Source organism: Wyeomyia smithii, chromosome 1, assembly GCF_029784165.1.
Source record: "Wyeomyia smithii strain HCP4-BCI-WySm-NY-G18 chromosome 1, ASM2978416v1, whole genome shotgun sequence".
In the NCBI taxonomy this organism is placed as follows: Eukaryota; Metazoa; Arthropoda; class Insecta; order Diptera; family Culicidae; genus Wyeomyia; species Wyeomyia smithii.
The window spans coordinates 142,264,640-142,289,674 of NC_073694.1; the positions used below are offsets into that span (position 1 = coordinate 142,264,640).

General features: G+C 40.4%; 1 protein-coding gene across 13 annotated transcripts in view; it reads right to left on the minus strand.

Annotated features, from left to right (window-relative positions):
* The window catches only part of LOC129718648 (cGMP-specific 3',5'-cyclic phosphodiesterase), a 178,739-nt gene that overhangs the window by 44,946 nt on the left and 108,758 nt on the right, over positions 1 to 25,035 (minus strand). For all 13 annotated transcript variants that reach the window (XM_055669638.1, XM_055669630.1, XM_055669628.1 and 10 more), the window contains 2 exons: positions 11,155 to 11,407; positions 3,134 to 3,379 (listed from right to left, as the gene is read on the minus strand). In XM_055669638.1, the coding sequence (XP_055525613.1) occupies positions 3,134 to 3,379; positions 11,155 to 11,407 (499 nt within the window). The remainder of the gene's footprint in view (positions 1 to 3,133; positions 3,380 to 11,154; positions 11,408 to 25,035) is intronic.

Genomic DNA, 25,035 nt, shown 5'->3' on the forward strand with positions numbered 1-25,035 from the left:
ATTACTTTAAAAGTAAAATAGTAGCTAAACTAAAAAGTAAGATGCATTGTGTCGGAGTCCAACTTGTAGAGTAGACTTCAATGTTTAATTTAGTTAACAACAAAACCCATGTTAATCACACATTTCAGAGAGAAAATTGCAGTTTAATTTTTCAAAAACATTTAATTTCACATTTGTTCCTTTATAAATACTTCTTATTCTCTTTAATTCGACGTTCACGATTGATTACGAAATTTTGTCAGCTTTCCAACGAAGCCAACAGAATTCAGCTAGCTATCACACTTCTTGTGTTCGAGGCAAACATAATCGAAAACTGAAAATATTGAATAACTCTGCAGTAGTTAAATTTTGGCCACATGCGTAGAAGGACTTTTTTCTTCAAATAGGGTTCTCTATCACCTCTTAAAGAATTTTAAGTGAGCTCCCTAACACCCTGTATGTAGAGTGTAGCATATGTAAATATAGGACCGACTAATCATTTGATTGCTTCTAGTCAAAGTAAACGAACAACTCGTCAATTCTTATTATAGTGTATTTGTATCAGTAACAACTTTGCGCCGAATGATTATCATTCCTATGTGTTTCTGTATATGAGGATCTCTAGCTGAAACCAGGTCACTGGTGATGCGAGGTCTTTCAACAAGGAAATTTATGTGTGTAAATTGATAATAAGTAGTGAAAAAATGAGAAAAATACAACAGCAAATGAGAAAAACACAACAGTTTGCACTGTTGTGTGTTGCATGTTGCTGCTGTGCGACTGGGAAAAAATCTATTCATACTGATATTCACTGGTTGCAGACATGAGTATGAAGCTCGAAATTCTGCTGTCTTTAATTAAGACTTTACATCCTTTTAATGGAGTATATCAAGATTTTCTGCAATTGTCATCATTCAACTTAAATATAGACAGACCATTTGCGTTAGTTCGTTCTTGAAATGATAAAACAGACGACAAAGAAAAGTTCAAGCCAAACCAACATTGATCGGAAATTCCATGTAAATTTTCAAAGATAAGTGCGTTTTAAATCACTTGTACACTTGCACTGCATGGCTTTAGTACTAAAATATTTTTTTTTCGCAAGTGTACGAGGCTGGCGTCACTGGTAGCACTAGTGTATTGCTAATGTTAAAAACTTGACACAAGTTGGAACTCAGTTTGGACGTCTCTCTGCGATAAAACTATTATTTGAAGTACACAAAATTGGCCGCCATCTTGAATTTTAACATAAAATCGTGTTTTTGAGTAAGTGCGCAACCACTATTTTTCTTTCTTTATTAGAGAGGCTTTCAGTTTTGGCTGGTTCAACCACTGTTTTTATATTTAATACCACAATTAGTAAGCTGAAAAAATGCTTCAAGAACACATTTAAAAAATCAGGTAAACAATAAGTTTACCTCACCATTTAGCTCACTTTTCGAAATCGAGCTTCGAACAGTTCAATGCATGGGGCGCAACCAATATTGAAGTAACGCAATGACAAGTATTGCTAGACAAATTTAAAGTTGAGCTTTCCGTCAGATATTCAAAGCGTTTGAGATAAATTTGAGGAAGAAGTTTTACAAGCATCGTAGCGCTTTACGCTCAGGAGAAGAGTTTTTCGCTCAGCAGAAGAGTTCATGGGATGATAGTGACGCAGTTAATCCACTTTCAATTGAAAATAATTTCTTTCCTTTTTAAACTCTTCAGCTGTAAGTTCCTTTTCTCTCTCTCTTTCTTTCTTTCCCTCTCTCTCCCTATCTCTCTCTCTTTCACTCACTCTCCCTCTCTCTCGTTCGCCCTCTCTTTCTTTCTCTCTCTCTTTCCCTCTCTATCTCCCTCACCTTCTTTCCTTCTCCTTCTCTCATCAACTCTCTTCTCTTCTCTCTCCCACTATTTCTCTTTTTCTACCCCTCATTTACCCTCCCTCTCCATCTCTTTCTCCCTCTCCATCTCTCTCCATATCTCTTAACAATTTTCAATAGTACAATAGTTCTAATAATAAAATTACAATTATCTGCATTTGGGTAGATTCTTAGAAGATTTTTCAATCGATTGCTGCGAGAACGAAGAAAAACCTACAACAATGCATTGTTTTAATAGCATACCTATTTGTTGCAATAGCTTTTTGAAGATGACTTAAACATTTCCACTTCCTGTTGACTTTGGGTTGACTCAGGCATGATTTTGAATATGTGTAAACTAAATCAAAATAATGCTACCAAGAATCGATGTTTTGCCGTAAACTATAATATAGAATGATTTCTAATTATGTTATTTCAATGGTGCATTCATAGTTTTTTAATATTCTTTTTTTTTATTCTCGCTTATTTTCCGTCGGTCTAGTTCCGCCACTGTTGTGGCCAATCACCGACGACCAGGGAGGCGACTCCACTCCCAGGACCCTAACTCACGACCCGTTTATTAACGGACCGGCGCCAACGGCTTTACTTCCTCATGCGATGGAAGGCGTGATCCCAGAGATTTTTCGCCTCAGGAAATCTCCCGGTGTCGGCTAGGATTGAATCTAGACCAGTTGGGTTGGTTGTGAGTGGATCACGCCACCTCACAACAATCGACACCTATGTCGGCGGTGGGATACGAACCCAGGCGTCGAGCGTGCTTGGCGGAGACGTTACCAACCACACTAGCCCCCGCTATTTTAATATTCTTTGAATTTATTAGGTAAAATGCGTAAAATGTTCCGGGTGGGCTAAAATACGTTAACCTGCGTAACCCAACGAATCTGTCTCAGCGACGTCCAACCGAAGATTTCTTTGGGATTTCAAGTTTCTTGGTGTACAAAAATAACTGGAGAGCAACGGACAATCGAATGACGGCTTGTTCCTCGAAGACGATTATTCGAAATATGACAAAACGACTTTAACCACATTTGGATGCTAACGTGTTTCCTTTAAATTGAACTTTATTTTTTTTCGATTTTTTCGACTTTTCTTAGCAAATTAAAGTCATCGTGATTGTATTCGGTATTTTACATTAACTTATATTCTACACTTCACGATTTTCGAGCTGCCAATTTTCGAATTAAATAATATCTGATAAAAATTTTGATACAAAAAAAAAACAAACTAATTCCTATGTTATATGTCGGTTGGTACTTGAGAAGAAAGATGAGCTCAACTCATGTTCTTACCATTAGTCTTGTTGATTATTTGAGCGACTCCAATCACCTGTCCTTCGTAGTTGCAGATTGGCATTGACAAGATTATATGTGTCTTGTAGCCAGTCTTCTGGTCGATCTCGCTGTTGAAGCGAGGATCCTTGTACGCCTCCTTAATGTTAATAGTTTCGTTCGTTTGGGCCACCGTACCCGCGATGCCTACCCCGAACGGAATGATCAGCTCATCCTTTTTGGCTCTGCGAACAGCTTCATCCAGTGCTGTAAGGAACCAAGACATACATTTTCGGTAGTTACTATGGAGTGCAATATTGTTCCGTGTATAAAGTCTAGTATCCTAAGTTTAATTAACGTCAAAAACGATTGCGTTAGGGTTCGTTTGCCCTATTCTCAAATTGCCGAAAAACATTTCTACACGTAAAATAAGTCGCATATAAAAGCCAGTTGTTCTGACCAGACTACTGTACAGTAACAACAGACCGAAAATTGGCTTGGTCTTTCATCTAGTTTCGCATGGGGCGAATATTGATTTTGCTTTCATCTCGACGGTTTTCCTCGACAAATGTGTGTCAATGTCAATTGCGTGCGATCATGGCAGGCAACCAATCATAACGATTGTCTTCTCAGCTGGTATGCCAGCGAACAGTTGAAATGTAACTTTGAAGAGACCTCCCAAATTTTATGAATGCAAAACCTTTGCAAGAATATTGAAACGAAGGTAAAAATACAAACTCAGTGCAGCATTTAAAATATGTTCGGTCATGTGGTGTTCTCATGGTAAACAAGGATTTCCGTTTTTTCCTTTTTTTCTCCCACATACTAACAAATTTCAAGTCGGCCAGTACGAGTTGTGTTATTGACGCAATGAATGTGACATCATTCTAATGGCTGTTTAATTACCCTTTCTTTCGGACCAGCTTGGTCAATATCACGCAAGCTAATTCGAGCAGATGTGTGAGTTTTAGCTTAGATTATTGAAACATAGATATCCAACTCAACCAACAATACGGGCAACAAAAATGTGGCGCCACTCCGAGTATGATGGCGGTTGGGTGAACTACATTTTACGCGCACACACAGAAAAATATTAAGGTAGTTGCTATTTTTTTGGGCTTGGTCAGATTTGTGCGGTGTTTTTAACAGACAAATCTATATGGTCTAGATAATAATAATAATTTATTACAACAGGGCTAAAAGAGTAAATGATAAAATTGTCAATGTATGAGATGACCATGGTATGAAATATTTATTCCGATAATAGTATGACTAGTCGTTTATAGTCGTTTTAACAATATGTTTTAAGCATAACCAAAGATGACTAGTCACACTTATTTTCGTTTTATTTTTTTTTTTCTTCACATAACATTTATTTGACACGGCACAAATACAATTTAATGTTTAACGGCGCCAATTATATCTGATGACTTAAAAACTAAAGCAAATTTTTTATCCTCGCTGCCGACTACGAGCTGAAATTAAGTCTAACTTAAAACTAGCATGGGATTTCCAATCAGTGTTTTGTTGTTCAATGGTCGTCTGATAATCGTCGAATGGCATGTATGGTTTCGTTCTGCTGAGCCACGATGTCGTGATTTGGGACAGAGGCTCGTAGTCCTTGGGTCCTGGTTCTATTGTGCGGGGTCTGGTTGCTGGTTTTGTGCTTAAGGTTCAAACGTGTTCTTGTCGTTTTGTTGGATGTAGGCGGAAGGGAATAGAATTAAACTGGGGTGTGGATGGATTTCAGGAAAACGTATATAAGGGACATGTAGGAAAGGTCACGGCTCGCCAAGACATCACGAACAGGAACAGCCGGCTGTCTACCCTCGGCCTGCAGGGAAGCTATTAATTTAGACCTGGCGTCACGGTGTACAGGGCATGACCAAACCACATGCTCTATGTCGTGATAACCTTCACCACAGGCACAGATACCACTTTCCCCGAGCCCAACACGACGGAGGAGCGCGTCAAATCTATAGTGATTGGACATAAGCCGGGACATCACACAAATGAAATCCCGACCTACATCCAACCCCTTGAACCACGGGTTCGTCGATACTTTGGGGATTATGGAATGTAACCACCTTCCCAATTCCCCTCTGGTCCAAGCATTTTGCCAACTGATGATCGTATTCTGACGTACAAGTGCGAAAAATTCATTAAAGGCAATTGGTCTTTCATAAATATCACCGTTTGTTGCGCCCACCTTAGCCAAAGAGTCCGCTTTCTCATTGCCCGGTATCGAGCAGTGAGAAGGGACCCACGCTAAGGTAATCTGAGTGGATTTTTCGGATAAAGCACTCAGATGTTCCCGTATTTTCCCCAGGAAATACGGAGAGTGCTTAACATCTTTCATCGATCGGAGAGCCTCAATGGAACTGAGACTGTCCGTAAAGATGAAATAATGGTCCGTGGGCATTTTTTCGATAATCCCTAGGGTGTACTGAATTGCAGCTAATTCTGCGACGTAAACAGAAGCAGGATTATCGAGCTTATGGGAGACGGTTAAATTGTTATTGAAGATACCGAAGCCAGTGGACCCATCAAGAAGTGATCCGTCAGTGTAGTACATATTGTCGCAGTTGATGTTTCGATATTTATTGGAAAAAAATTTAGGGATCTGCTGCACGCGTAAATGATCCGGGATTCCACGAGTTTCTTCTATCATGGATGTATCGAAAAACACAGTAGAATCAGAAGTATTTGATAAGTCGACACGATTTGGAATATTCGAAGAAGGGTTAATATTTTGGGACATGTGATTGAAATACAATGTCATAAAACGGGTTTGAGAATTAAGTTCGATTAACCTTTCAAAATTTTCAATCACGGGACGGTTCAAGACCTCACATTTGATTAGAATACGAGAAGACTGGCTCCAGAAGCGGTTTTTCAATGGTAGTACTCCAGCTAAAACCTCCAAACTCATCGTATGAGTCGACTGCATGCAACCTAAGGCGATACGCAAACAACGATATTGTATTCGCTCCAGTTTGATCAAATGTGTGTTTGCTGCGGAGCGGAAGCAGAAACACCCGTATTCAATAACAGACAATATCGTTGTTTGGTAAAGCCTTATAAGGTCTCCTGGATGGGCTCCCCACCATTGTCCGGTTATTGTACGAAGAAAATTCACTCTTTGTTGACATTTTTTCATCAGATACCTCACGTGACAACCCCAGGTGCCTTTAGAGTCGAACCAGACACCAAGATATTTGTGTACCAAAACCTGAGAAATCGTTTTACCCATTAATTGTGTTTGAAGCTGAGCAGGTTCATGCTTCCTAGAAAAAACTACTATCTCAGTCTTCTCCGGAGAGAATTCGATACCTAGCTGTAAAGCCCAAGCAGACAAATTGTCCAAGGTATCTTGCAATGGTCCTTGCAAATCGGCAGCTTTGGCTCCTGTAACAGAGATTACACTGTCGTCTGCAAGTTGTCTTATCGTGCATGAATTTGCCAGACATTCGTCGATGTCATTTACATAAAAGTTGTAAAGAAGGGGGCTTAAACATGAGCCCTGGGGAAGACCCATGTAGCTAATACGAAAAGTTGCCAAATCGCCATGCGTAAAATGCATGTGCTTTTCGGACAACAAATTGTGCAAAAAATTGTTCAAAATTGGAGAAAATCCTTGTCGGTGAAGTTTACCCGAAAGAATGTCAATAGAAACGGAATCAAAAGCCCCCTTAATGTCCAAGAACGCAGACGCCATTTGTTCTTTACGAGCATACGCCAGCTGAATATCTGTTGAAAGCAACGCAAGACAATCATTCGTCCCTTTGGCACGGCGGAAGCCAAATTTAGTTTCTGATAGTAGACCATTTGATTCGACCCAGTGGTCTAAACGACGGAGTATCATTTTTTCCATAAATTTCCGGATACAGGATAGCATTGCAATCGGCCTATAAGAGTTGTGATTAGAAGCTGGTTTCCCTGGTTTTTGGATGGCGATCACCTTCACTTGCCTCCAATCCTGCGGTACAATGTTTTGCTCCAGGAACTTATTGAACAAGTTCAACAAGCGCCTCTTGGCATTGCCGGGTAGATTCTTCAACAAGTTGAATTTGATTCTATCTAATCCAGGCGCGTTATTTTTACAGGACAGGAGGGCAACTGAAAATTCTGCCATCGTAAAAGGTGATTCTATCGCGTCGTGGCCCGGAGACGCATCGCGAACAATATTTTGCTCAGGAACAGAGTCCGGACATACTTTCCTGGCAAAATTAAATATCCACCTACTTGAAGACTCCTCGCTTTCGTTGACCGTTACGCGATTCCGCATTCTTCGGGCTGTGTTCCAAAGAGTGCTCATCGATGTCTCCCTCGACGTCTCGTTCACGAACCGACGCCAATATCCACGTTTCTTTGCTTTAGCCAAGCTTTTAAGCTTGGTATCAAGCTCCGAATACCGTAAATAGTCGCCAGGTATACCTCCCGTCTGGTAGGCCTTAAACGCGTCGGATCTTTGCGTGTAGACATCGGAGCACTCTTGGTCCCACCATGGAGTGGGAGGCCGTTCTTTGATCGTTACGCCGGGATATTTCTTCGTTTGGGCTTGCAACGCGGCGTCGAGAATCAAGATGTTGAATCGACTCGACCTCTTTTGAAATCATTTCCTCGTATAACTTCCAATCGACATTTCGTGTGAGGTCATACGGAATGTCAATTGGTCGCATGCGAGTTGACCCGTTAGTAATTGAAATAAGAATAGGCAGATGGTCGCTACCGTGAGGATCGAGGATTACCTTCCATGTGCAATCCAACCGTAGCGACGTCGAACATAAGGATAGATCCAAAGCGCTTGGGCGCGCTGGAGGTTTCGGGATACGTGTCATTTCACCGTTGTTTAAAATAGTCATGTCGAAGTCATCGCAAAGGTTATAGATTAAAGAGGAGCGGTTATCATTGTATGGGGAACCCCAAGCCACGCCATGAGAGTTGAAGTCTCCCAAAATCAAACGTGGCGAGGGAAGAAGTTCTATTAAATCAAAGAGCAGCCGTTGCCCAACCTGTGCTCTGGGGGGAATATATATTGAGGCAATACAAAGCTCTTTACCTTATATTGTCATTTGACATGCGACAACTTCGATGCCTGGAATCGAGGGGAGGTTAATACGATAGAAAGAATAGCACTTTTTAATCCCTAAAAGTACTCCTCCATATGGGGTGTCTCGATCAAGGCGAATAATATTAAAATCATGGAAGTTGAGATCAATATTTGAAGTAAGCCAAGTTTCACAAAGGGAAAATGCATCGCATTTGTTTTTATTTATCAAAACTTTAAACGAATCAATTTTTGGTAAAATACTTCTACAATTCCACTGTAAGACAGAGATAGAATCCTTCATATACGCAGTTGAATTAGGCATCGAAGGATACAATCGCTGCAAGGAGAGGCCATTGGGCAGTCAACTGCTTCAAAAATGATCTAACTGTTGGGAGGAATGCTGTAAGAAAAATTTTAATTGGATCGGGTACATTGAAAGTTTCAAAAATCCAGTCCACAATGTCAGAAAATTTCACTAATCCAGAGTTTGTTTCATCAACTGGGAGTGTAAAAGGAGCAACTGGGGTTTTAGATGTTCCTGGCAGTGCTGGGAACTCCTTCTGGGACTTTAAATTTGCCAGCCCAGGAGGAGTTTGCTTCGGTTTTCCCGCAGCACTGTTTGGTTTGTTTGTAACTTTCATTTCACTTTGAGAAATCTTAGGACCTTTTCTGGGAAGTTTAGGAGAGGAAATATTTTTCCTCTTTCTAGACTCCCCAGGATTGGCGTAAGATGCTCCCGCTGGTGAATCGTCAGAATCGGTTTCATCATAGGACAACAGATCGAAGGGGTTCGAAGTAACGGGAGAAGTGGTAACGGTCTTCTTCAGCATGTCAGCGTAGGAACGCTTTGAACGCTCTTTGAGAGACCGTTTTATTTTATCCCTGCGCTGCATGTACACCGCACATGTCGAGAGCTCATGCAGATTTTCTCCGCAGTGAATACACTTTTCAGCGTTAACACTGCAAGAATCTTCCGCATGAGACTCCCCACACTTGCCACAACGTGCCTTATTGCAGCAGTAGGCGGCTGTATGGCCTAACTGCTTGCAATTCAGGCAGTTCATGACGCGGGGCACGTAGAGCCTCACAGGGAGACGAACCCGGTGGATCGAGACGTGGCTTGGTAGTGCAGACCCGGCGAACGTAACTCGAAACGAGTCTGACGGAGTGTATACTGTTTTGCCACCGATGATCGATGCTGACCGCAATTGCTTGCAGTCGAGCACCTTTACTTCGGGACACGTTTTGTTCTTAAAGCACCCTTTGGCACTTTGCAGTATACACTCGACGGACAGACTCGAATCGGTTATGACACCGTCGATCTCCACGTCTCGTGCGGGTATGTAAACGCGATACTCGCGTGTGAAGAGCTCAGAGCAAGCTATATCGTTGGCCTCTTTCAGGTTACCGACCACGACACGGAGCTTGTTAGGCCGGACCTTGGAAATTTCGGTCACGCCCTTGTACGCCTTCGTCAGGTCTTTAGAAATCTGCAAGAGGTTCAACTTTTTCGATTTCGGTCCTGCCTTTGGCCGAAAATAAACAGTATAGCTGCCCTGGGCTCCGTCTGGGTAAAGCCTGGGGCGAGGGGGGACTGAAGAATGAACAGGGGAGGGGGTAACAGAAGGGTCAGGGTCAGAGGGGTTCGGGGATGGTGGCGCGGGAGGCGAGGGATCTACATCCATCGCGCTAAGTCTAGCGCACTAGCGCTGACAAGAACACGTACCTTTTTATTTCTCCCTTCCAGTAAGGTTGGTTGTCCAATCGTTCGAAGTAGCAGCCGTTACAGCCAGCAGCACCAATACAGCAGCACCAAACAGCCACCAGCAGCGAGTCAGGTGTGAGATCACTCCACACAGCGATACAACTCGCTGACACTGATGGCTTCTTCTTTTTCCTCGTTTGTGTCTCGTCCACTGCTGTAGCACAATCCAGCCAGCAGCCAAATCGGCTTACGCACCAGCTGGCAGTCACGATGCGAAACAGTTGCACAAAGGCACGACCTTGAACCCGGATTTATTTCACTCGACCAGGCAAACAATGCCAACACTTGTTCACACGTCTTTTGTTTTATACTCTATCGGACCGATCACCAAACACGTCCAGTACTGATGCGTGTTCGGCACAGAATGATCATTTTCGTTTTAATTGTTCGGTAATTTTCATTACGGTCACTTTCGATAAATTTGAAATTTAACTGGCCATTCTGTAATTTTATGAAAGAATGCTGACGTTGGTTTACTTTTCTGTCGGAATACAGTTTAATTACATTCACTAGACGAGCTCAGCAAAAAATATTACTGACCTCTTCTGTGTACTTAAATATTTTCTGCACCTTTTTATAGTTCAGTAAATCAAAAGAATGTTAAGCTATTTTTCCTCTTCGTCACCTTCGTCAATTTGATTAGAGTATCTATGAGATGTTTACATATTGTAACACACACTAATTTGAAAAATTACGCAAGATTTACTTTTTAGTGTTGTTTTTTTTTGTTCACACAATATTTATTTGACACGGCACAATACGAATTACGGAGCCAACTATATTTTTTATTTTTATTTTTATTTTTTATTTTTATTTTTTATTTTTAGTATTGTGACTGAAATTGCAAGTCATCCAGACCATATCATCTAGACCATATTCGATAGTCGACTGAAAACCGCCGTACAAATCCGATTGAAAGTAACATATATTTTTCTGGGTGTACGAATCTGGTCAAGCTCACCACTGACATGATAAGAAGTACCATGATATTTTTCCGTGTGGATATGCTTTAGCTCACCCAACGGCCTACAGATGGCAAGTTCATAGTGTTGCCTTAAGATTATATGCAGCGAATTCCAACTTGGATATCTATGTTTCTTTAGTCTATGGTTTTAGTGAGTGCATCCTTTGTAATATTTTGATTCGCCTTGAAAACCCTTAATCCCTTTGTCAACTCACGTCATTACACGAGTAGACAGACAGAGAGACCAATCTCATACTTACGCGTGTGTTGAGTTACATCAAACAGCTTAGCCACCAGATATTTGCCGTTCGGCGGTCCTTTGACTAGAAACAGCGAGCCTCGATCTGCGTGTGTCAGCAAACTGACGTTGACTAGAATTTTATGGCACAGTACATCAATATCCAGTTCATTGGCTACGTCCCGTATTAGTTCCATGAAAAGTTCGCCCTCGTCCAGCTCCGCCAGTCGACTGCGATTCGAAAATGAACCGCGTGAAGTGGGTGAACGGCATTTCTAAAAGAAAAAAAAAACAGAAAGTTCTGTCAGAAAAATAATGCTATATGCTAACTAAATACAACAGTAGCACCTGAGATCAGTCAATTTAGCATATTTTTTGAATAAACAAGCAATCTGTCTCATCAGCAACAGAGTAAAAATGTCGTTTTTACCCGGACCTGACATTATTCCTATTCTAAAGCAATGCTCTGGGTAGTCAGTGGTTCTATTGACATGTTTGTTTAACGTATCGCTTCAACAGGAACGCTTTCTAGTGTTTGGGAAAATTCGTGCATGTTTACAGTTTTTAAAAGGGGTGATAAATGTAATGTTGCGAATGATAGGGGTATGACCTCCTTGGGTGTCGAGTCTAAAACGTCCAAGACCATTATCAAGGATGCATTATTTGCGGCCTGTCAACGTTATATCAGCATAATACAACACGGATTTTGTCCCGCGCGTAACGTGGAACCTTTCCTGGTAGATTTCGTATTCTTTTGCACATGAAATATGAGTGAAAAAGCTTAAGTCGACACCGTCGACACCATGTAACGGGTGACAGCTAAAAATTTGGATGATTTATCCACTGCTGTCAAAAGAGGTGGATGAACCTGATTTCTAATGAGCATACATTAACCTTCATCGCACCCTTGTGTGGAAAACCACACAAATGAATTTTGTTCCGATTTTTTTTCGAAAACTTCTCGATCGATTTTGGCGAAATTTATTTATTTAAAATGTTGCGAATCACAAGAATGCACCTATATACATTTCTAAATTCAGTCAAATCGTTAAAAAAAATCAATTAGTTTATCAGTTCCCATATAAACTGATCACATTTTGTTACGCCATTTTTGAAAAAACCTTCGGATCAAAACGATATTTACCATCAACTAACTAGACTTTAAGCTCTTTCAAACGCGACAGAGAACAATCGAATCGGTTCAGCCGATACTGAGAAAATCGAGATATATTGGTCGTAAGAATGAAAATAAACACACATACACATACTTCCGCACACATACACACCTTATTCGATTTTCGAAACAGGATTAATTGGTACCTATAGCTTCAGGTATAAAAGCACTTAATGAAAAAAATATGTTTGGAGCAAAATTAAGTTATTTCTTGTCCAAAACAAATTCAAATGTTGTATGTGTGGAAAACCACACACCAGGGTAAACAACGTAAGTTTTTTAGAATGCGATAAAGGTCAATTTTCACACGAGTTATCGTACGGGTGTTTTTTTGTCGATTAGTTCTTGTGCTGCGCGATAACAATAGCCGGTAGTTTATCGGCAGAAACATCTTCTGCACACTGGTAGGGGCAGGCTACCCCGCCAGTGATCCGATACGCAGCTGATATATCAGCAAGAATAATTCTCCCGCACCGCTGTTACCCCGCTAGCAGCACGGACCACCATACGATCGAGCGAGTGGAAGTCAACTACAAGTGGCATCTACAAGGTCGCGTGTAGGATACGGCCACTGTGTCACAACACGAAGCTGGATCGTCATTGTTTGTTCTGCGGAGACGCTCGATTAATCCTACTATCAGCCGTGAGGTCGTGACTTAGACGTTCGGTGAAGTATTCACTTTAGAATTTTTATCATTATTATTAATAGTATTATTATTATTGTTATTATTATAATTATTATTACTATTATTATTATTATTATTATTATTATTATTATTATTATTATTATTATTACTATTATTATTATTATTATTATTACTATTGTTATAAGTATTAGTATTACTGCCTTTTTTTAATTTTGATCCATTGTAGTTTGAAAAATTGTTTTTAAAATTTAATAGCAACTACTTGACCCCCCCCCCCCCCCCACATTCGAATATTTATCGTTTCTGTGCGGTAGAGCGTAACGCTCCCGCAAAATGGACGACATGCAGGTGCAACTATTCCTGGATGTGGAAACAACTGGGGAAGAGATTGAGATCTCCCCCATCAATTCCCCTCTACCTTCCCCGCTACCTAGCCCCGTACCAAGGGTGCCGGCAACACGGGTGAAAGCTTACCCAGATGCTTCGAAAGGTCCGTTCGTAGTTTACTTCAGGCCCATAAAGAAGCCCCTAAATATAATTTAAATCGGCAAGGACCTGGCAAAACAGTTTTCGGACGTAACCGAAATTACAAAGGTTAGACCGAACAAACTGCGAGTTGTTGTGAGTAGCTTGAAGCAAGCAAACGCAATTGCTAGCTACGAGCTCTTCACGAGAGAGTACCGCGTCTACATCCCTGCCAAGGACGTGGAGATCGACGGTGTGGTTACCGAAGGAAGCCTCACGGTCGATGACATTTTGCGTCACGGGGTTGGCTGCTTCAAGAACCCCCTGATTCAAGATGTAAAGATACTGGATGTCAAGCAATTGCATTCAGTATCCATCGAAGAAGGGAAGAAGAAATTCTTCCCTTCGGATTCCTTCCGTGTAACATTCGCCGGATCCGCACTGCCGAACTACATCTCTTTGGACAGGGTTCGTCTGCCTGTACGCCTGTTCGTACCGCGGGTCATGCATTGCCAAAACTGCAAGCAGTTAGGTCATACAGCCACCTACTGCTGCAACAAGGCACGCTGCAGCAAGTGCGGAGGCAATCATGCTGAGACCGCTTGCAGTGAGGATACTGAAAAGTGTCTTTACTGCGAGGGAACTCGGCATGACCTTTCGGCGTGTCCCGCGTACAAACAGCGCGAGGGAAAAATAAAGCGTTCCCTCAAGGAACGATCAAAGCGCTCTTTCGCAGAAATGCTGAAGAGTGCTGAGCCACCCTCTCGATAGGAAACATCTTTTCCTTTTTGCCAACCGATGAGGGTACATCTGACGATCCCGTCGAAAGGTGTTCTTATGCCATGCCAGAAGGATCTAGGAAGAGGAGAATGATCAACTCTCCTAATCTTTCTCGCAAAGGTCGCAAGATAACCCCTAGCGAAATGACAAATAAGCCAACACAAAAAGGAAGCGGTGAAGAAAAACCGAAGCAAGTACCTCCCGGTTTTAATTTTAAATCAAACCAGGAGTACCCACCGCTTCCTGGGGCACCAAAAACCCCTCGTGCACCCATTTCTCGATCAGAAGATAAAAAAGAAACAGGGTTCATAAAGTTGTCTGATATTGTGGACTGGATATTTAAAACATTCAACATACCAGATCCCCTACAAAATATTCTTCTTGCCCTTCTTCCTACAGTGAAAACCTTTTTGATGCAACTAGCAGCAACTTGGCCCCTCATTTCAGCTATCATATCTTTCGATGACTAATACGGCGAAAGAGGTTAGGAATTTTATCACTGTATTACAGTGGAATTGCAGAAGTATCATCCCCAAATTCGATCTATTTTCTCATTTAATAAATACATACAATTGTGACGCATTTGCGCTCTGTGAAACCTTTCTCAATTCAAACGATCAACTCAATTTCCACGATTTTAACATTATTCGTCGAGATCGAGACTCACACGGTGGAGGGGTACTTTTAGGGATTAAAAAGTGCTATTCCTTCTTCCGAATCGACCTCCCCTCGATCTCGAATATTGAAGTCGTTGCCATTCAAACGAATATGAATGGAAAAGACCTATGCCTTGTTTCGTTATATATGCCTCCATCCGCGCGGATTGAACAGAAGCATCTCACTGATATAGCAGAGTTGCTTCCCGCGCCTTTTTTGATATTGGGAGATTTTAATTCTCACTGTTCGCTATGGGGGTCGCTGTACGACGACAACCGATCTTCTTTAATCTGTAACTTGATCGACGACTTCAATATGACAGTTTTGAATACTGGGGAAGCGACACGTGTACCTAATCCTCCAGCACGTGAAAGCGTGCTTGACCTATCCTTCTGCTCGACATCACTAGCGTTAGATTGCCGGTGGAAAGTAACGATCCCCACGGTAGTGATCATCTTCCAATCGTTATATCAATTGCTAATGGTTCAACTCCCCCGAACCCAATCAATATTTCCTACGACCTTACACGTAATATTGATTGGAAGTGTTATGAGTCTATTATAGCGCAATCTATCGAGACTCACGAGGAACTTCCTCCGGAGGAAGAATACGCGTTCTTAGCTGGCTTGATAATCGACGCCGCGACTCAAGCTCAGACGAAACCGATACCCGGGGTAACGATTAGACAGCGCCCTCCCAACAAATGGTGGGACAAAGAGTGCTCTGAGCTGTACGCGCGAAGGTCCGCGGCGTATAAGGACTACCGGGAGTACGGCACTGTCAACCTGCTTCGAAAGTACGAGGCACTGGGCAGGCAGATGAAGAGCTTAGTAAAGGCGAAAAAACGCGGGTACTGGCGGCGGTTCGTAAACGCGTTGTCCAGGGAAACAGCGATGAGCACTCTTTGGGATACCGCCAGGCGCATGCGAAACCGTGACGTTTCGAATGAAAGCAAGGAGTATTCAGATCGCTGGATACTCGATTTTGCCAAAAAGGTCTGTCCAGACTCTGTACCGGAACAGAAAACCTTTCGCGACGCGTTATTAGTAACTACGGAAGAGCCTCCATTTTCGATGTTGGAATTTTCAATGGCTCTCCTGTCGTGCAACAATAAGGCTCCAAGGTTAGATAGAATAAAATTCAACCTGTTGAAGAACCTACCCGACTCTGCAAAAAGACGCTTGTTGAATTTGTTCAACAAGTTTCTTGAGCTAAATATTGTTCCGCATGACTGGAGGGAGGTAAAAGTCATTGCTATTCGGAAACCCGGGAAACCTGCCTCTGATCACAATTCATATAGGCCGATTGCGATGCTCTCTTGCCTCCGGAAATTAATGGAGAAAATGATCCTCTTACGGTTAGACAAATGGGTCGAAACAAACGGGTTACTTTCAGATACTCAATTTGGCTTTCGCCGGGGCAAAGGGACGAACGATTGCCTAGCGTTGCTTTCTACTGAAATTCAACTAGCCTTTGCTCGAAAAGAGCAAATGGCTTCTGCGTTCATGGATATTAAGGGGGCTTTTGACTCTGTCTCTGTAGAAGTTTTAAGCGCGAAACTTCATTCGCAGGGACTTTCACCAAATTTGAATAACTTTTTGCTCAATTTGTTGTCAGAAAAGCATATGTATTTCTCACATGGCGATTCGACAACTTCCCGAATTAGTTACATGGGCCTCCCCCAGGGCTAATGTTTAAGTCCTCTCTTATATAATTTTTACGTCAATGACATCGATGAATGTCTTGCAAATTCATGCACGCTAAGGCAACTTGCAGACGATAGCGTTGTATCCATTACTGGTGGCAAGGCTAGCGACCTGCAAGGACCATTGCAAGATACCTTAGACAATTTGTCTGAATGGGCTCTTAAGCTGGGTATCGAATTCTCTCCGGAGAAAACTGAGCTGGTCGTTTTTTCTAGGAAGCATAACCCAGCTCAGCTGCAGCTCCTACTAACGGGTAAAACGATCTCTCAGGTTTTAGTCGCTAAATATCTCGGGGTCTGGTTCGACTCCAAATGCACCTGGGCTTGTCATATTAGGTATCTGACACAAAAATGCCAACAGAGGATTAATTTTCTTCGTACGATTACCGGAACTTGGTGGGGTGCTCACCCAGGAGACCTGCTAAGGTTATACCAAACAACGATATTGTCAGTTCTTGAGTACGGCTGTTTCTGCTTTCGCTCCGCCGCGAACACGCACATTATAAAATTAGAGAGAATACAATATCGTTGTTTGCGTATTGCCTTGGGTTGCATGCAGTCGACCCATACGATGAGTCTTGAAGTGCTAGCGGGTATTCTTCCGTTGAAACATCGTTTTTGGAATCTCTCTTACCGGTTGCTAATTCGATGCACAGTTATGAACCCATTAGTAATTGAAAATTTCGAGAGGTTGGTCGACCTTCAATCTCAATCCAGATTTATGACTTTATATTTTGACTATATGGCTCAAGATATTAATCCTTCTTCATACGATTCCTCCAATGTCGCACTTTTAGCTACTTCTAATAATGCTATATTCTTCGACACCACCATGAAACAAGACATTTCTGGTATCCCGGATCAATTGCGACCCCAAGAGATCCCTAAGATTTTTTCCAATAAGTTTAAACATGTTAGTTATGATAAAAGGTTTTACACTGACGGATCTAATCTAGATGAGTCCACTGGCTTCGGTGTTTTCCACGAAAATTTTACCGCCTCCTACAAACTCGATGCTCCTGCTTCCGTGTACGTCGCAGAACTTGCTGCTATTCAGTACTCTCTTGGAATCATCGAAACCCTACCCATAGACCACTACTTCATCTTCACAGATAGTCTCAGTGCCATTGAGGCTCTGCGATTAATGAAGCCTGTGAAGCACACCCCGTATTTCCTGGGGAAAATACGGCGGTTTTTAAGTGCTTTAACAGATAAAAATTACCGGGTTACCTTAGCGTGGGTCCCTTCTCATTGCTCGATTCCGGGTGACGAAAAGGCTGACTCTTTAGCTAAGGTGGGTGCTATTGACGGCGATATTTATGAGAGACCAATTGCTTATGATGAATTTTATAGCATTTTGCGTCAGAGAACACTCAACAGTTGGCAATCATCATGGAACTCAGATGAACTGGGACGGTGGCTACATTCCATTTTTCCTAAGGTATCGACGAAAGCATGGTTCAAGGGGTTGGATGTAGGTCGGGACTTCATTCGCGTGATGTCCAGACTTATGTCCAATCACTATACGTTAAACACGCATCTCTTTCGTATAGGGCTTGTAGACAGTAATCACTGCGTTTGTGGCGATGGCTACCATGACATCGAGCATGTTGTTTGGTCGTGTACCGAATACTGTGGTGTTAGGTCTGAGCTTATAGATTCCCTTCGGGCCCGAGGAAAACAACCGAACGTACCCGTGAGAGACATTCTGGGAAGCGGTGATCTCCAGTACATGACACAGCTATACGTGTTCATAAAACACGCTGGTATTAAAATATGAAACTCTTCTATCTATTTGTTAGATTACCATTCCCGCTACACGCTGAAAGAAGATGATACACTAAGCTGGAGACACCCAAACGAAGACTCGGCATCTTCATGTTCACGCAGACACCTCAGTCCAAACTGCTCAAATAGAACATCACTGCTTAGCCATGTACAAATAAATAAATCGTATAACTCAATATAGTTGAAATCAAAATTGTAACTCCCCTCCTCTCACCTTAAATCCCCACTAGCTCGTAGTCGGCCGCGAGAATAAAGAAAAGGCCTCCCTCTTTTCCCTGCTAATTTAGAATTAAAAAAAAATGTACTTGGCTCAGTTAAACATTAATTGTATCGTGCCGTGTCAAATAAACTATTTAAAAACAAAAAGGTCAATTTTGAACGTAAAAAACATATCAAAAATTTGAGAATGGTCCGTTACCGGCGTTCTGGCGCACTTTCTAATGATGCCGGATCAAGAGCGTTGTACAGCCTTCACATCGATTTTTCTCTTGATTCTACCAATCAAATGTTTGCAGTTCGATGATCTTCAGTTATTTTCGTACCGAATGTACTTAAAATCCCAGAGAAATCTTCGATTGGGCAACTATAACGCAGATTCGTTGGGTTACGTGTTTGTGATACAAATTGAGTCGAGTGGTCGATCAGGAACGTTTGTGTTTTTTGACGTAATGCGATGATATTTTACCTTTCATCGGTATTGGCCCTGACACAAGTAAAAGAGATTTTTAAGGCTGTTCGCACCTACGCGAATTCTCATATGCAATTGTCAATTTATGTGTGAAAACAAAAGCAAAAATATTTCCCTCCTTCACTTTCGCAAATAAAAACCAAACCAATATCAACAGAGTCGTCAGGGCCAATAGTGTTTCACATCTTGGTTGATAGCCAAACTACTAGGCTTGAGCCATGATTTAGACAAGAAGGAAAAAGTTTTTTTCTGTTTACTACTCTGACCGGTCTTCCACCACCTTCCTGGCGGATTTTTGTTGCAGGAAATTATACACAGTCGAATCGTGAACTTTTTGCCAACATTGTTGTGCAGTTCATACCATGCGCTTGCAAAATGCTCATTGTTTCGACGCCTTTTCGAACTGAACTGGGCATACATATACAAAACAAGCAGAGTGGCATAAAAAGGAGAGAGAGAGAGAGAGAGAGAGAAAGAGAAAGAAAGAGAGCTAACAAATGCATATTCTAATTTCACTCTGAGCGTGTTTGTTGTGGAGTGAGAAAGCTTGAGAAACACCAAAATTTTTAGTTGTCACCCGTTGTACAACTCTGAGAGCAGCTTTTGTTACTTATGGTCATACTATTTTATTGAATAAGTTGGACAATAAAGTGGCCATTTTTGCAACAAACTGCGATTTTGATGAGCGCCGGGCGGGAAAGTTTCTTTTTTACTTCAAAAATTAGCCATGAAAATTTGAAGTTGATCTGAGTTCATTAAAACGATTACATTCGAAAAAAAAAAATTCTCATATTAATTACTGTATTTTATTTTTTTCTGCAGTTGCACAAAGGCAACAATTTGTATCTTAGAACAATTGCATATTTTGTGTCAGAATACTTTTTAGTTTTTAAGGACAACCTCTAGGGACATTTAAATATTACGTAACGCAAAATTTTGGCAATTTTTGCATACCTTCTACCCCCATGTAACACAATTTTACGTGTTGGCCTTGGGCAATGGGACGCTTCGCTAAATACCCTCCACTCCTGAATGCGTGGGGTAGTATATGACGATCCCCTATGTTCATTAGTAACTACGTTAAGTAAACCGTTACACTCGCATTGGTGAAGCAAAATTCAACTTTATGAATTTATTATTTGTACACTTAACATAATTTGTGACCATCTCGGCTGAATCTATTTTGCCTATTCTCTGTACGCATTCTTCTGCGCTTTCGACAAATCTAACGGGGAAGCGGAATCCAAGCGCAGAGAATATTATCGCTGAGAATTCAGTAGTTTTTTTTTCAAAACATTAATTTTAAGCTCGATGAGTTTTAGTAACTAAGGGGTCATCCACAAATTACGTAGGGGTTTAGGGGGAGAGGGGGGATATCCAAATTTCTTACGAATGCTTACGGAGGGGGAGACAGGGATTCAAGAGAATCTTACGTAAGATTGAAAAATAAAAAATAAAAAAACTAGAAAAAAAGTTTACAAAACTAAAAAAAAAATTAGTTTAATTATTTATCCCTGCGATCTTAACAGTTGAACCTTGAGAAAGCAGTGTATTCGCCGTCGCTGGGTGATTGCGTGCTTTACTCCATTTCTACTTAATTTTGAATTTTGCTTACTCTAACAAAGTATCAACTGTATCAATTTGTTTTGTTTTATTCTCTACGAATATGCTGTGTAAAAAAAATGTTTTACCTTCGAAAATATTTTTTTCTCTAAAGAGACAGTCTTACGCAAGATTCGTGGGGGAGAGAGGGGTAATGCAAAATCTTACTAAGCCTTATTATGGGGGGGTCGAAAATTTCGAAAAAAGTTCTTACATAATTAATGGATGACGCCTAAAGAAATTTATACATTTTGAGTATTCAATGTTTACGGAGTAACCAAGAGTCTTACGTCCTCCTGATCAGAACGAAAAAAACAGAAATGTAACAGAAGTTGTTAGATCGTTGTGAGAAAAACCTTCCAGCTTGTGTTTCCAATCTGATCCCGTTAGGGGTTAAAATAACAAAAATATTAACAAAAATGATTCTACTAGTATCTAGTTCATATTAAACTTCGTTACTAACATATCAGCTTTCTAACAAAAAAGAAAGATAGCATATAGAATAGTATAATAACAACCCTTGTTAGAAACCAAAGCTTTTGATAGAGACGAAAAGTTTGTAGGAATTATTTCAGAACAGCTTCATTTCAGGATTTGTTATCGTAACTAGTTCAAATTAAATTTTGTTATGAAAAGTATATGGAAAAACACAACATTTAACGAAATATGTAGTATGCATCTCCCGTTGATAGAATTTTGTAATTTTCAATTATGCTCTTCTGATCGGGCTCCGGTTGCAGTTTCCGTTGAACCGCGTTCATTTTACTTTGAGGTGCTTTTTAACGTTTAGTTCTGGTTTGCACCCGAGGCGTTTGCACGATTTAAAACTGTCACTTCGCAGGAATTTGTACTCTTTTGTCGGCTACCGGTGTGTAAACATCTATAGTTTGCACAAATTTTAACAATCTGCTTCCCCTGTGCTCAAACGTAACACGTTTGCACAAATGTGTGCAAAGAAAAATTAGGGCCAGCTGCCCAGTTTTGGCAACACAGCTATCACTCTCAAGAACGAGTGACAGCTGTGTTGCCAAAACTCGGCAACGAGCAAAACTCGTGCTGAGATATCAGTAAAGTTTTTACAGACCCCATCATCAACAGTGTTTAACGATAAATTCGGCAAAAAATTCAGACGAGATTGGGCAAGCTTAGTTTTCAGGCGAAGTCTCGGCAAAATAATCTGACGACTTTTGGCATCCGGATTTTTTTCACTGAAACATCGGTTTTGGGGTCAACTTGCCGAGTAAACTCGGATTTTTATTTTAACCGCGCTCGAGATCCAGTTTTAGATGTGTTATTTTTTTCTGTGAAACAATTCAGCAGTACCCGAGCAGGAGAAAATATCATAATAATATCAAAACCTGGTATCGAAAACTCGATAATACAATACCTCATTTTGATCATCATATGGTTTACATAGTTGGTAAATTAACAAAAAACAATACCAAAATATTGTTCTTTCAAGGCCATATGAATAACAAATCTTGATATTCTAATAACAAACCAATAACTTGCATTTAAAATCATGAAAATTACCGGTTCAAATATTCTTGAATTATTGGTTACTAAATGCATAACTGAACATATGGTAAAAAATCAATAACAAACTATTTGCACATATTCGAAAATCAATTCAAATCTTATATTTAAAATTAAGTTACATAGGGTAACCGCTCCTATATTCATCTCAGTGCCTATATTCATCTCATCACGCCTTTTAGATCAATTTATCGTCGTATTTTCAACGTACAACTTTCAAACACTTGACAAAATCGAGAAGCAAATAGATTTACTTTCAAACATTTGTTGAAATTTGACGATAAATTGGACAAATGAGAGAAATAAGATGAATATAGGTGCACTGGCTGTTGAGATGAATAATGGAGCAGTTCCCCTATGTGCGACCGCCCATAACTTTACAACGGAGCGTCTGATTTGAGCTGGCTTTGTTTTGTTGTGTTCGTCTTTGTCCAAGGAAAAATGTTACGGCGAGAAAACTAGGAAAATTCAAAGGAAAATGGTAAAATTCACGAAAATAGAATTTCCATATAACGAAGAAATGAGATCACAGAAGGCGCAAGGAACAGCAAAAATAGGGTAACCGCTCCTATATTCATCTCAGTACCTATAATCATCTCATCACGCCTTTTTGATCAATTTATCGTCAAATTTCACCATATTTTCAACGTGAAACTTTCAGCCACTGGAGAAAATTGAGAAGCAAATAGATTTACTTTCAAAAATTTGCAGAAATTTGACGGTAAATTGGACAAATGAGAAAAATAAGATGAATAGAGGTGCACCAAGTTGTTGAGATGAATAATGGAGCGGTTACCCTATGACAGCAATTTAAAACAGGTAACTCTCGACAATTATTTTGAAATCATCGTTTCAAAGCTACCACCGAAATTTTATTGCAAATATTAGTGCACTCGACTGGTCGCTACCGTCACGGTAAACGGTTGAACTTAACATATAAATATGCACCTTATTTCTGTGTTTAATTTAATTATTTTAAACATTCCAAATTCATTGATTCCTTGCGATTTGTTTATAGTCTGCAAAAGCACGACGAATCGGCCACAGGATATGATCAAAGTCAAAAGGCAAATCGTTTGAAATAATTGGTTTTATCGGAAGGACAACATCCTCAACTATTGGCTTCTGTACATCGCCTCTATTCTGAAAATATCCATATTAAGTAGTATTCGATCCTTTTCAGCTGTTTTTCCGGCATCAATCTAATTCTGGAAATACCCATATTGGGTGATTTAATAATTTTGTTGTTTTCCAGAAACTGAAAGTTGTCATCTTTGAATTCAAAATAGTGTCCAGGGTCAATGCTTGGCTTCTATGCATCATTTCGATTACGGAAATATCCATATTAAGTAATATTCGGTCTTTTTCGGTGGTTTTCCCGAAACCAGAAGTCACCATCTTGGATATCAAAATGGCATTTGGAGACAATTACTGGCCGCTGAGCGTCATTCCGGCTTAAGAAACACTCATATTGGGTTTTATTTGGTCATTTTCGGCTGTTTTCCAGAAACCAAAAGTCGCCATCTTACAATTCATAATGGTGTTTGTGTTAAATTGTGGTGGTATTTGGTCATGTGGTATTTGGTCATTTTCGGCTGTTTTTCAGAAACCGGAAGTTGCATCTTGGAATTCAAAATGGCATTTAAAGAAAAGTTCTGGCCTCCGAGCGTCATTTTTGTTAAAGAAACACCCATAGTGGGTGGTATATGGTCAGCTTTTTTTAACTCAAAGATGACCACTTTCAGTTTCTGGAAAACAGCAAAATTACTGAATACCTCCCAAAATGGGTATTTCCGGAGTCAAATTGATGTCAGAAAAACTGCTGAAAAGGATCGAATACCACTCAATATGGATATTTTCAGAATATAGGTGATGTACAGAAGCCAATAGTTGAGGATGTTGTCTTTTCGATGAAACCAATCATTTCAAACGATTTGTTATTTGACTTTGATCATATCTTATGGCCGATTCGTCGTGGATTTGCAGACTTTAAATACATCGCAAGAAATCAATGAATTTGGAATATCGATCAAAGCAGGTATAGTTTTAAATAGTCTTTGAATTTCTTTTCTTTCCATAACTTTTGAGCCACATATCAAATTGTTATGAAGTTTGTTATTTGTAAGTTTGAGAAATGACTCGTTCGTATGACACTAGTAATGTTCAAATAAGTCATGTAATCTTTGAGATAATAGACTTCTATAATTTTGTTTACAATTTAATACATAACGGTTGCTTAAGTTCGATTATAAATAAATGAAATGGGAACTGATAGGGCAGCCAAACTTTTGAACCACGGTTTCAATCATAATTCATCAGTTAACCCTTAACTAGCCCGCTCATCCGATAATTATATTGATCAAACCGGTTCTGTAGTTTCTGAGATAATGGAGTTTCTTGATTTTCACATTTCGGTACTTTACAGACGAAGTTACAGTCCGATTTCAGTAAAATTCAATAGGGTGTTATGAGGCAGCTAGACTTATAAGTTTTTAAATAGTTTATTTGACACGGCACGATACAATTTATGTTTAACTGAGCCAAGTACATTTTTTTTAAATTCTAAATTAGCAGGGAAAAGAGGGGAGCCTTTTCTTTATTCTCGCGGCCGACTACGAGCTAGTGGGGATTTAAGGTGAGAGGAGGGGAGTTACAATTTTGATTTCAACTATATTGAGTTATACGATTTATTTATTTGTACATGGCTAAGCAGTGATGTTCTATTTGAGCAGTTTGGACTGAGGTGTCTGCGAGAACATGAAGATGCCGAGTCTTCGTTTGGGTGTCTCCAGCTTAGTGTATCATCTTCTTTCAGCGTGTAGCGGGAATGGTAATCTAACAAATAGATAGAAGAGTTTCAT